Raw genomic sequence first — 14,298 nt, 5'->3', positions numbered from 1 at the left:
GCCTTACACCAACTCTCCTGTAGTAACCTGGGTGTTATTTGTCCAAGTTGATCCCATGGTGATGCATGTCAGCAGCATTACCCCGGCCTCATAGGTACCTTCTGTGCCTACTGATGCTGTCCTGTGCCTGCTTCCAGGTCTTCCTCTGGATGACAAGTTAGGTGCTTAGGTCAAAGCAAGTCTGGCTCCTGAACTGTCTTTAACTTTAGGAATTTCAGAGGTTGGATTGGATCTAGCTCTACTAGAGGTGACTGAATAATAATGCGCTATTGTCTACTTAGCCTTCACCAATGTCCAAAGCAAGCAAGAGTTGCTCATAAACTTCATGCTAGGTGAATCTAGCACATCCATAGGCATCCAAGTTGATCTTACCTAGAAGGCTTTCAGATATCTGCAAACCAAGATATCATTTATGCCCAGAACTCTGAAACTGTTTTACACTTGGTTAGCTACCCTTAGGATAGTTTAGCTGCCTACCTGTTCCCCATAAAGGGAAAGTTGGCTTGAGACCAGAGTCCTACATTTTATCCAGTCATCTGTAGATTTAAATATATATATTTATTTATTTTTATTGGAAAGGAAGATATACAGAAAGGACAGACAGAAAGAAAGATCTTCCATCCACTGATTCACTCCTCAAGGAGCTTCTTCCTGGTCTCCCATGTGGGTGCAGGCTCCCAAGGTTTTGGGTGGTCTCGATGGCTTTCTCCGGCCAGAAGCAGGGAACTGGATGATTAGCAGGGCTGTGGTGACTAGACCAGCACCCATATGGGATCCCAACACATGCAAGAGGGGGACTTTAGTCACTATGCTACCACTCCAGGCCCTTCATTTGCAGGTTTAACTTTAGAAAGCTGAAGTTGGGTTTGACGCAGAGAAGAATAAATCATAGTTAGGTCAACATGTTTCAGAATACACTAGATCTTCCAATGCCACTTACTTTCTGACAGTTCTCTAGTTTGTTGTGTCCTTTCCAGTCTCTACCAGACCCCTGTCTTGTATATCTAGCTAGCTACTAAACAGTCTGACTTAGCTATATAACAGCTATTAGCAAGGTACCTTTCCAAACTGAACCTTTAATTGCCATTTCTAGTACTGGAACCTTTTCAATCTGTCTTATATACATAAATGGTACCACAATTCTTCATTTTTTATTGCTTAAAGTAGTTTCTTTTAAAAACCATTTTGGAACTTTATTATATGCATGTATCTCATTGAGATCCATGAAAACAAAGCTGAAGTTAACATATTTTTTATGCACTTCACTTGAAAAAATATGCAAAACAAATTAAAGTGCTTCACACATTGAATCCATTTTTCTTTTTTTCTTTTTTTGGCTTGATGGCATCATATATGGAAGAAAATTAGTTCATGCAAAGAGAAATATTCAATAAAAGTTAGAAAGAGCTTCAGTTTGCCTATTCTAGTAGTCTCAGGGGCTACTTTCTTGTGCCACATATGCAGAGAAAATGTGGGGTATTTTTCCAGTTACCTGGAACCACTGGTCAAACAGCTGCAGGGACAATTGGGGCACACCTGCTGCCCTGTTCCAGCCCACCTTCCCATAAAGTCAGATGACAGGGATAGAAAGACTAGGGGACAGTCATAGAGCCCAGCCCCATGTGATCCAGTGGCATCTGTGCTCATAGTCACCATCTCATGCTGAGTCAGTCACCATGACCCACAGAGGGCTCAAAGACATGCCCAGACTGGACAAAGTACTTAGAAAGGAAGCTAAACAATCCTTTCCCGATGCCTGAATACTTAGCTGTATCTTCTGGAAATACTTTAGAAAATTCTTGAACCAACAGGCTTTTGCATTTCTTCATCATGTCAGTATTGCTTTTAATTTGTTCATTTTGAGCTAGAGCCACCTTCAGGCACTCTTTAGTGTGGCACTGTGTATTTCAACCTTCATCTGTGTATTTAAAACCCTGTGTAGGCATCATCATATCATGAAGTTGATGTCAGTAACAGTAGAATTGAGCTCTCGTTGAGGCTGACCTGGCTGCTGAGCTGGAAGTCACTGATGATGATACTGAGCTGCTGAATGCTGTTCACCAAATTCTCAAAGTGTTCCTCCACTTGATCAAACTTCTCCATCATTACTCTGCCCTGACCCCAACTCTGCAGCCTCTACTGTCCTATTCTAGGTCATGTCCCAGCTCCAAGCTAATAACTTAAGCATATTCTCAACTTGTTGTTTGCATCCTCCTCCACGCAATCAACATATTTTACTGTTTCTACTTTCAGAATATGCCCCAAACCAAACCACCTCTTGTTACCTCTGTAGCTATACTCATTGATCCTTCTGATCTACTTTAGAAACCTCCTAACTGCTCAGGCTTACTCTGAGAGATTTCTTCCAACTGCATATGCTTGTTCGTCTCCTGGCTGCTCCACTTCTGATCCAGTTTCTTGCCAATGCTCTGGGAAGGAGGCAGAGGATTACTCAAGTCCTTGAGCCCCTTAAGCCACGTGGGAGACATAGAAGAATTCCTGGGTTCAGATCGGCTCAGCGTTGGCCATTGCAGCCATTTGGGGAGTGAACCAGCTCATGAGTGATATCTCTCTGTGTCTCATCTTTCTGTGACTGTGCCTTTTACATGAAAATATAGATCTTTGAAAGAAATATAAAACATGACTTTCTTAAAAGGATTTTAGAAAAATCTGTACCCTTTGTCATTGCTTCTAAGATTTTGCACGGTCCAGCCTCCAACTGTCTTCTAACTTCATTTTCTACTACTTCGCGTTGCTTGTTTCCCTTCAGTCACATTAGCTTTTATTTATTTATTGGAAAGTCAGATATACAGAGAGGAGGAGAGACAGAAGAAGATCTTCCGTCTGATGATTCACTCCCCAAGTGAGCACAACGGCCAATGCTATGCCGATCTGAAGCCAGGAACCAGGAACTTCTTCTGGTATCCCACACGTGTGCAGGGTCCCAAAGCTCTGGGCCGTCCTCGACTGCTTTCCCGGGCCACAGGGAGGGAGCTGGATGGGAAGCGGAGCTGCCAGGATTAGAACCGGCACTCATATGGGATCCTGGCGTTCGAGGCGAGGACTTTAGCTACTAGGCCATGCTGCCGGGCCCCTCACCTCCATTTTTGTTGGATAGAATTTCATTCTGCAAGTTGATAAGACTGAACCAGAAAGAAAAAAAAATTAATCCAATAGAATGAGAAATCAAAACCCAGTTTGAAAATGGGCTTTAGGTGCCCAGCGGTGGCCCAGCTGCTAAGGGTCCTTGCCTTGAACGCACCAGGATCCCATATGGGCATTGGTTCTGGTCCTGGCAGCTCCACTTCCCATCTAGCTCCCTGCTTGTGACCTGGGAAAGCCTGCGAGGATGGCCCAGGGCCTTGGGACTCTGCACCGCTGTAGGGGTCCCAGAGGAAGTTCTTGGCTCCTGGCGTCAGAACGGCACATTACAGGCCGTTGTGCTCGCTCGCTTGGGGAGTGAATCATTGGATGGAGCATCTTCCTCTCTGTCTCTCTTCCTCTCTATATGTCTGATTTTGTAATAAAAATAAGTTTAAAAAAGGAAAGAAAGAAAATGGAGCTGAAGCTATTCTATAGTGTTAGGTAGTTATGTTTAGTTTATATTAATATATGATTTGCATTTATTTTTCTTATGCTTTAATATAACGTTCTTCTAATCTTGGGGAAGATCATTCTTCAAGTTTGAAGAAGGAAGTTAGTGGTCTGTTGGCCGTTAGTAGTCTGCATGGGTGGGTTATGCGAATAGCAGCCCTCGGTTTCTAACATTCCCCTACAGTGACATTCCCTTGACAGCTGGTGGGTTATATAAAATCAGCACTGGCCCAAGTTCTCAGACACACTTGAAAACACTTGTCTCTGGCTTAGGATATTAACATTGTACACTATTTTTTTAGCAAGCTACTTAATCAGAACCTCTAAAATTGTTGATTTTCATGAATTAATTTGCTCTTATTTTTTTCTAGGTGTATGGTGGCTGATGAAGTAAGTCTTTTTCATAATTTTTATGTCTGTATATAATTATGCAGCTAGTGCTTGATGCCTATGATTTTCCATGTCTACTCCTTTCCTTTTTTGTGTGTGTGTGACTGTGTCTAGGTAAAGGAAGAGAGAAGAAATTAATCAGTTCACATTAGTTTTTATTTCTAAAGAAAGAATGGAAAGCACAATGGGTTCTTTTTTAATAGCCTATTAGAAAAGAGGCATGCTACAAGAACCTATTACTCTGATACATTAAGATTGGACATAAAATGGAGATAACTTTATAAAATGGACTGGATTAGCTTATGTAGAAATATACCTGGTGGATATAACCCAATAGAAAGGCATTTAGGAATCCTTAATTCTGTTTCAGAAAAGCACATATGTGTTTTGTTTATTGTGTGGGAGAGAAAGAGTGAGAATGTGTGTGTATGAATATATATATATGGCATGCTACTGAAACATATGTTAATATTAACAGTGGTGATACAAAATTTTATATTGCTGCAGAGTATTATGAAGTTATTTTGCAATGTAGACGTAAAAATCTCAACTCTTTTTTTTTCTACCTGACATAGTACCAGTGTTTAAAAGATACATTTTGAAAAAGGTTTTGCTGTAAGGATGATTGTTGTTTCCAATGATTGCTAAATGTTTTAATATAACTAAAATATTTTTATGTTTAAATAGCATATAACTTGTATTTTCCCTTTTTGTATTTTCTCACTGAAATGGAGACTCTTACTACATGAACTATATGTGTGGTACTTACATTCTCAGGATATTTCCGATCAGTAAAATTGTAATTTTTAATTCTATTTTTAAAAATATTTATTTATTGGAAAGGAAGAGTGGCAGAGAGAGGAGAGTCACAAATAAATAGATTCACCCTCTGGTTCACTCTTTAAATGCCCGCAGCTGTCACAGCTGGGCCAGGTCAAAGCCAAGAACTTCATCGCAGCCACTGACCTGGGTGGCAGAAACCCCAGTACTTGAGCCATCCCTTGCAGCCTCCCAGAGTACACTAATTAGCAGGAAGCCACAGTCGACAGCAGAGCTACAACTTGAGACCCGTCATTTTGCTGAGGACTATGAATGTCCCTAGCAGCAGCTTAGCTGTTAGGCCAAGCACCTACCTACAGTCTTAGTTAATTTACTAAGTTTAGAGAAGCCCTTTTAAAGATCTTTGCTACTTGAAAAAGAAAACTTCTACTTATGTGACCATAGTAGTTTCATCAGCATTTCCTAACAGTGTTTTCATCAGTATATTTGCACCTATTTAAGTTGACAGGGTTTCTGATGTTAAATCCTATAAATAGTGTTAATTAAGGAAAAACAGCCTCACCTTTACACATGGATACAAAAAAATAAGTTATAGAAATTAACGATGACATACAAAGTCTGAAATCACAGGTCACAACCACAAATCTTCTCTGTTAGTGGTTGAGTTAAAATTCTATTTTTATAAAGTTTTACTGAGTTGATATGGATGGAAGTCATTATGGTGAAATTATTGAGGTAGAAAGAACTTGTATATATGCAAATTTAAAAACTCTTACTTGACCTTCATTGGGTTACCTAATACTGCTCTCCTCTTCTTGTTCTGCCGCAAAATTGTAGTGAAGTCTGAGAAGGAAGTATAACTTATAATTTGAAGGTCAGCCACTTTTTGATTGTTAAATTAAAAGTATATTTTGATATGAAGACTGTTTGACTCATCAAAAACTAAAAGCCTTAGGAGAGCAATTTTTTGTCTGTTATTGAACCTACTTGTTTTTAAACACTTAAATATCCACTTGGAGCTTTGTGTAATTTAGCTGTCTACTGGGATCTTTCCTTCATAGTGTTAGAAACAAATGCCTTCCTCTGCTGATATTGCTCCTCATTATTTTAGTATTTTTCCACTGTTTTCATTCTCTATTGTATACAATTTTTTCAAACTATAAAAATTATCTACTGTAAGATAGTCATTAATTTAAGATAGAAATAATGATTTAAGTTCTGTTTGATGTACGATTATTGTATATTTTGATTATAGACCTGTACTTCAGATAATCAACAAAGCTGCCACATTGAATAGAATGGTCCTTGTAAGCTTAGCCTAAATTGCTTTAATTTTTTTCTATTTCTTCCTTTCTTGTTTTAACACAGATAAGTGTTGTATTTCAAGGACTTTGTGGTGATTATCAACTTGTATTTCATAAGTAATGAGATTCAGACAAATCTGTAGTCACGATGTTGCAGTTTCATATTTTATATTTTTATAATCACTAGTTCTGAAGCACTGTGCTTATTCTATTGTTTGTTACTTCAGAATTGTTCAAAATGTTTACTGGTAAAAAGATATGTGGGCTAGGCCTGGCATGATAGCCTAATGGCTAAAGTCCTCACTTTGCATGTGCTGGGATTGCATATGGGCACTGGTTCTAATCCTCCATCCCAGGGTACAGAGGCATTGGGGAAGCTGCGTGTGGCTTCTTTGCTTGTCCCTCCCTTTTCCCCAGATACAGGAAGAGGAAAAAAACAATGTGGAAATGGTTATCTCATCCACCTTTCATTAGCCCTTGATCCTAATCACCCTAATTAGCTATCATCAAAAATAAATATTATTAAAAAAATGTAAACATAAAAATAGTTTCACATTAACAAAAACCCAGTAACTCAATTGGATGGTACTTAGAGAAAAATATTAAATTTACAGACATCCTACCTTTTTTGTCAAATATTTAAAGACTTCTTTCTAGGCAGTATTTAAATCACTTTGTATAATCAGTTTTCACCTAAGAATATGGAGTGCCCACCCAGATTTACACATTAACAGCTAATATTGCACCATGATGTAAAATATCCACAGTGCTTGCATTCTACCTTCATTGTCTATTTCTTATCAAAGTAATGAAATTTCTAATTTCTGCTTTTAAAAACACTTTTCTTTTTTTAAAGATTTATTTATTTATTGGATAAATCAGATATACAGTCAGATATACACAGAGAGGAGAGACAGAGAAGAAGATCTTCCGTCTGATGATTCACTCCCCAAGTGAGCACAATGGCCGATGCTATGCCGATCCAAAGCCAGGATCCAGGAACTTCTTCCAGGTATCCTACACAGGTGCAGGGTCCCAAAGCTTTGGGCCGTCCTCGACTGCTTTCCCAGGCCACAAGCAGGGAGCTGGATGGGAAGTGGAACTGCCGGGATTAGAACCGGCATCCATGTGGGATCCTGGTGCGTTCAAGGCAAGGACTTTAGCCGCTAGGCCACTGTGCTGGGCCTGAAAACACTTTTCTTTACTGCTTAGCTGTAGCCTTCTTCCTAATGCACACACTCACATACACACCTCTCTATTTGGAAGGACATTTAAATTGTGGGTAGCCTGTTGTCTAAATATAAAATATTGTTTCTCTTTCTTTTCCAAAAAAAAAAAGAAAATCATTTATTTAACAAGTGTGAGACGATTCATGGTCTGGCTTATGTGATGGTTGCTGGAACATGTTAATAGATAAATAGTACAGAGATCTTGTTGCAGCATTGTGGATGCTTTTCTGTCACTCAGGATGTTTTCTACCAAATTGGAGTTTTGAGAGAGGTTATGGTTCCTGTTCAAAGTTAGTATAAATACATAGGTAGAAGTATTTCTGCGGGCTAAAATCAAGTTTAAAAAACATTGTTGGGGTGCCTGGTGCCATTTTGGCCTAGCAACTAAGGGTCCTTGCCTTGAACATAACAGGTGCCCACATGGGATCCTGGCAGCTCCACTTCCCATCCAGCTCTCTGCTTGTGGCCTGGGAAAGCAGTGGAGGACAGTCCAAAGCCTTGCGACCCTACACCCGCGTGGGAGACCCAGAGGAAGTTCCTGGCTCCTGGCTTTGGATCCACATGGTGCCGGCCGTTGTGCTCACTTGGGGAGTGAATCATCAGATGGGGGATCTTCCTCTCTGTCTCTCCTCCTCTCTGTATATCTGACTTTCCAATAAAAATAAATAAATCTTTAAAAAAAAAAAAACATTGTTGGCTCATCATGGCTCAATTGGCTTATCTTCTGCCTGCAATCTCCAGCATCCTATATAGGCACCATTCATGTCCCCGCTATAGCACATCTCATACATGGCCTGGGAAAGCAGCGGAAGCTGGCCCAATCATAGTCCTTTCTTGGTGCAATAACAAAATGACTGAGTGATTCTAGCAAAATGCGCCTCTTACATTTCTGAATGCTGAGAAGTTGAAAATGAAGCAATGACAAACTTCATGTCTGGCAGGTTCCCTCTCTGGTTGAAGGACAGCTGTGTTCTTGGTTTGTTTTCACAGGACAAAGCGGTGAGACCTCTCTGAAGACTTCTTATAGACACACTATTGTCTTTGTTGAAATCTCTACCCCATGGCCTAGTCACTCCTTAAAGTCTCTAGCTCCCAAAACCATCACACTTGGAGTTAGAATTGTAACATATGAATTTGCAAGGGAGAAAAAAAGCACCACACATTCTTTAACAGCAATCTTAAAAAAAAAAAAAAAGATGTGTTTATTTTTATCGGAAAGGCAGGTTTACAGAGAGGTAACAACAAAAAGATGAAAAATCTTCCATCCACTCGTTCACTCCCCAAAAGGCTGCAATGGCCAGAGCTGAGCCGAACTGATCTAAAGTCAGGAATCTGGAACTTCTTCCAGGAGTTGCACTTGGTACACAACTGGCACCCATTTGGGATCCCAATGCTTTACAAGGGGAACATAACTCAGTTGAGCCATAGTGCAGTACCCCGACAGCAATCTTTTAAAGAATTATAAATAAAGGTCTGCCATAGAGATGGTCTCTTGGTGTAATTATTAAAAACTAGTTGAGATGTTTGCAGCCCATATTAGAGTGCCTGGATTCCTGTGGTAGGTTGCTATTCCAGCTTCATTCAAATGCAGACACTGTGAGGCAGAAGGTGGGATATCTTGAATAGTTGGGTTCCTGATGCTATGGTGGAAGATCCAGATTAAGTTGCCAGCTTCCAGCCAAATCCCAACCTTTGTAGCCATATAAGGAGTATACCCAGGGACAGGGGAGCACACTCATTCTCTCTCTTCCCCCTGTCTCAGATAAATAAATAAGTAATGTGAATGGCTCGTACAGTCTTCTTAGATTTTTAAATTAGTTCAAGTGATCCCTGGGTCTGAAAGTTTTGATTATGAATACAACAAAGTATGAATACAGTTGAAGGCATTTTTAAGTTTAAGGTTGTTTACACTGATTTCTTTGGAAGCTATTCTAATTCTGTTCAGGACTCTTGCTGCTTTGCACAGCTGGATTATTGCAGGGTTCTCTCAGTAGTCTTGAACAGAATTCAAAAGGAAAAGCAGAGGTGGCAGAAATGGCAAGTTGAACCCTATGCAAATAGAGACAGACATAAAATATACTCCTGGCATATAATGTTTACAGTTCACATAAGCATTTGAAAGGCAAAAAGCACTAATACCATTATCACACTCCAAGCATTATTATTGCACATTAATGCTTCTGAGTGCAGTGTAAGGAGAATGCTGCAAGCAGTCCTGCCTAACCAATTTGTGTTAAATGGAATGTTCTTAATGAATATAAATTGTTTAAAAATGAGAGGAGAGCTTACAATTAAATATAACTTCTCCATCTGCTTTTTCTCCTTGAGAAATGTGTTAAATTTCCACAGAGCTTAAAAGCCCAAAGGATCCATGCTATATTGGTCCTTTCCTACAGCTTTATTAGGAATGACCAACTGTGAGTTTACATTCAGAGCCCATACTTTTCATGTAGAGCAGCTAGGAACTATTATCAATCCAGGTCTTATTTCTTTATGCTAGAACATCTGAAAGTCTTCTTCTTAACAATATGCCCTTTTTAAGGTTATTTTGTTTATTTGAAAGGCAGACTCTTAGAAAAGGAAACTGAGACACAGAGAGTTTCCATCCTCTTCTTCACTTAAAGAAGTAGCCACATTGCACAGAATTGTACAACCTGTTCTTTCCAGCCTCTGACAAGTTCGTTGACATCCCTTGCTGGCCTAGGTGAACTGGTTGTCCTCCATGTGCATCCGGGCATGCTGTCCACTGCACAAGCAGCAGCAACTGGAAAGGCCAAGTCCCATTACTTGGCACTCCAAGGTTGGACAACTACATCCTCTGACTTTGCCCTGTGGCCAGGGTTTGAGTCCAGTGTTCCCATTAGGAAGCCCCCCCCAACAAACCTCACCTGTGGTGACTTTAGACTTGTCTCTTATGTGCACCAGCCTGTGCAGGGTCAGATTCAGTTTGTCACCTGCACCAGCCAGTGCACATACTGGTGGGTGTTGCTCCTTGCTCAGTCCTATGCTGGCCCCATACCTCATGTAAACCAATAAGTGCTGCAGCCCAGTTCTCATACATACCAATCAGTGCTGCAGCCTAATAGGGGCAACTCCTAAATGACCCTCACCAGTCCTATGTCCAGCCCTGGTCTTTGTACACACCAGCTTCACTGCAGCCTAGTCCAGCCCAGCCCTGCTCTAACACACACTCATATGTACTACAACCCAGTTCAGCCCGCCCTGCTCCTGTTTATGGTCCCCATGTATGCCGGCAAGTGCTGCTTCCTTGTGCAGCCTGGCCTGCACCCAGGACCAGCTCTCATGCTCACCAGTAGTAGGTATAGCCTAGCGTAGAATGCCTAAAGTCTCCCAGCCAGTAATGCTCCCAGCTCCTGATCTTACACCTGCCAGAGGATATTGCATCCCACATTGGCATGCTTTGTTTGACTTCCAGCTCCTTTGCTTCTGGTTCAGCCTCCTTCTAATGTGTACCCTAAGTGGCAGGATTCATAGCTCATATAAATGGGACCTTGATTGAGTTCCTGGCTCCTAGCATGGTCCCATGATTGATTGTGCTCTTTTGGGGAATGAACCAGTAGGTGAAAGGTTTCTCTGGGTATCTCTCTCTCTCTCTCTCTCTCTGTCCTTATCTCTCTTTATTACTTCAGTGTTTTTTTCTTTCTGCCTTTCGAATAGATTTTATTTAAAGAAAGAAAATTGAGAGTTGAATGATTTGGCAACCCACCTATTTTGCAAGCTATGTTTCACAGAGTCTTATCTAATGCTTCTGAAGTTCCTACAGAGGGTTTGGGGCTTTGAGATCTCTACGTTATTTCTTCAGCCACAGTTGCCTTGCGTTTTCTGCTGGATAAGTGCTGAATTTGTAGAATCCTTTCCTTGAAAAAGGCTTACATTGCTTTGTAAAAGTTGAAGAACTGTTTTTTTAGAATTTTACCTTCTTTATGTCTACCTTTGTGAGATGAAGTTTCTTCCTCTTCATCCTTGTCTAATTTTACTCAGGAGTGCTCTGAAGAATGATCCCAATTTTTACCATTCTCCTGCTTTTCAGACTCATCCAAGTTAATTCAGAAAGTTAAATAGGATATACTTTTTTTTTTTACTATTGACAATATTTTCTAGTTATTTTGAAATTTAATTATTTAAGCCTATAGGAAATACGATATTTTCAGGATCAGAGTTTTTGGACCATGCAAGCATTCATTTTTTTTTTTTTTTTTTACAAAATGATTTAAAAGAAAGATTTTTTTTTTTTGGTTTTGCTTTGTTTTGTTTTCAAAATTCTTTCTACATGCTTCAACTTCTTTAAACATTTTTCCCTGAGCATAGAGAAATCTTCCCCTTTAATACAAAGTTGATTGTATTGATCCACTGAGGATCAACTGCTGAGAGGTTATGCCCTTTACTTTGGCAGTTATATTGTTTCAAATATATACTGAGCCAGTCTTTTGTTCATTGTTTTTTTTTTTTCAGTTCGAAGGCCTTTTTCTTCCTCATCCTTAATGAATTGCCAGAAGAAGTAAAATAATTCTCCATCAATTAGTATCTTTATTGATATCAATACAGAGGCTTTTACCTTTTAACAATAAATTCTATTAAGAGATTTTTATTTATTCAACTTGAAAGTGAAATTTAGAGAGAGAACTCTTCCACCCACTAGTTCACTCCCAAAATGACTGCAATGGCTGGTGCTAAGCTGATCTCAAACCAGGAGTCAAGAACTTCTTCCAGGTCTCCATCTTGGTATAGGGGCCCAAGAACTTATACCATCCTCTTTTGCCCTCCCAGGCCATATGCAGGGGCTGGACCAGAATTGGAACAGTTAGGACACAAACTAATGCCCATATGGGATACTGACATGGCAGGCAGAAGTCTAGCATGCAAAGCCATGGTGCCATCCCATCAATTGGTAAGTTTAAGAAGAAGCTAGATTCTGTTTTTAATATTGCTCCTCTGTAGAAAGCTGAAAATACTGGAATTTTAATGGAGATTAATCAGGGAACTACATTCCCCCCCAAAATGATGATGCTATTCAACAATAAAGAATCACATTCTTTCTGGTTTTCTGGTTTTCCTGGCTATAATAGGTTCAGGAACTCAGGACATAACCAGAGGATCACAGCATTCTTTTTGTTCTTTGCTTTCCTTTGCTTTTCCTCAGCATCTGTTGCTTTGCCCTTTGTGTTGTTCTGTTGGGCTCGGAGCAACAGGAATCTTTAGTAAAAGGTGAAAGATTTATATAACCTGAAGATAAATCAGAGTGAGTTCTTTTGGGTTCTCAATTTGAGGAATTATCAAAGCACTGATCCCCTAATACATGTGATATAAAAGAGTAGACCTTTAATACAGTTAATTCACCTGATTTTAATTTTAAAAATCAGATTTAAAGGTCCTGTGTTTTGGTGTAGTGTGTACAGCCGCTGCCCGTGACACTGGCATCCCATGTGGGTGCAGGTTATGTTCCTTCCACTGAACATCCTTTCCTTCTCTGTGGAGAAAGCAACAGAAAATGGCTCAACCTACGGCTCCTGGCTCCTGGCTTTCGCTTGGCCAAGTCATCGGGGGATTGATCCACTGGCTGAGAGATTCCTCCCTGTTTCTTCCTGTCTCTCACAAACTATGCCTTTCAAATAAATAAATCCAGGGTGGGGGAATAGAGCTTTTAAATGTCTTTTTTTTTTTAATGGAAAATATGACCTACTGAACATTATCAGACTGTATTATGCTGTCATGATCTTTTATTTATTCAGATTTTATACTGTAAGAGGTAGATTTTTCATGAATAATACATATTTTACACTATTATAAGCTTGGTACGACCATGCATTTCCTCATGTGAACACATTACCCTTTTAGTATTAATAATAAAAGACTTTCTGTCAGGAGTACAAGTTGAATTTTCTTAACAGCAGTTAACTGTTGTCGATTTTCTTACATTAAAGAGGACTTATTCTTGGATTCAAGCTCCTCTTGGTCCTGATATGTTTTTATTTTAATATTCTACTGAATTCTGTATTCTAATAGTGTCATTAAAATACTTATACCAAAATATACCAAAAGTCATGTGTTTAATTTATATTTATCTTCTATATTTAATCTCATATTTTTATATCAGTATTTTGTTGACTTTCAAAAGTAATTTAGAATAATTTGAAACAAGCTCATCCTTTTGCATATCTGGAATAGGTTTGCATCATTTTTTTCTTGGCCACACCTTGAAATATATACCATCCCTCCTATCTTTGTTCTGAGTACAAATAATATCAGGTTCTTCCTATAGTGGTAAGATTTTTTTTCTAGAATTTATCATTTTAGAAAGGTTACAGAAAGATATCCATGTCTCTTCATGCTTATCTCCTCCTCTGCTGCTATAATCTAAGGCCCTTTTCTTTCCTAGCTTCACCCAGTACTTTCCCTTTAAGAGAAAACTGAGTGCTGCTCACAAGGATGAGTAACAGCACATACCAAACTGTGGTCTCTCCACTTTTGAATAAAGAAAAGCTCAGACCTAGGTACTATCCCTATAGTTTGTTCACTGCTTCTCATCTCCGACGAGAGAAGAACCTATAAATCAGACAAAGACATTCATCCTACTCCAAGACCAGAAAGTAACTTTCACACATGTATACTATCTAAATTTCCTGTGAAAGAGCAGATAGCCTAGTTCTGAGACACCAGTTGGTACATCTGTTTTCCATATCAGATTGCCTGGGTGCAAGTCTTAAATCATCTCCCAATTCTGTGTCGTTAATGTGCAGCCAGGGAGGGAACATTGGGCTGTGTCACTCGGGAATCCTGACTTTAGTTCTCTATTCCTGACTCCAGTCTCTCCCAGCCAGTGCAAGCATGGGAGTTAACTGGTGGAGGGGAACTCTGAGTTGTCTATCTCTGCTTCTCAAAAAGAAATGTTTTTCAAATCTTTTTTAAAAAAATTCCTATAGGAATATAGATTATGACCTGATATTGTCAGAGCAAGGAAATAGGCATGCCAAAATGTACAT

The 14,298-nt window shown here is 39.5% G+C and overlaps 1 protein-coding gene across 3 annotated transcripts in view; it reads left to right on the top strand.

Moving 5' to 3' along the window:
* ZRANB3 (zinc finger RANBP2-type containing 3) overlaps window positions 1-14,298 on the top strand; it is a 219,011-nt gene that overhangs the window by 84,197 nt on the left and 120,516 nt on the right. For all 3 annotated transcript variants that reach the window (XM_040971500.1, XM_040971502.1, XM_040971501.1), the window contains one exon: window positions 3,966-3,984. In XM_040971500.1, coding sequence (XP_040827434.1) covers window positions 3,966-3,984 — 19 coding nt within the window. The remainder of the gene's footprint in view (window positions 1-3,965; window positions 3,985-14,298) is intronic.

This window comes from Ochotona curzoniae, unplaced genomic scaffold (assembly GCF_017591425.1).
Source record: "Ochotona curzoniae isolate NIBS_2020 unplaced genomic scaffold, NIBS_Ocur_1.0 contig_2210, whole genome shotgun sequence".
Taxonomy (NCBI): Eukaryota; Metazoa; Chordata; class Mammalia; order Lagomorpha; family Ochotonidae; genus Ochotona; species Ochotona curzoniae.
Note: the sequence above shows the minus strand (reverse complement) of the source record. Positions and strands in the feature narration are given on the sequence as shown.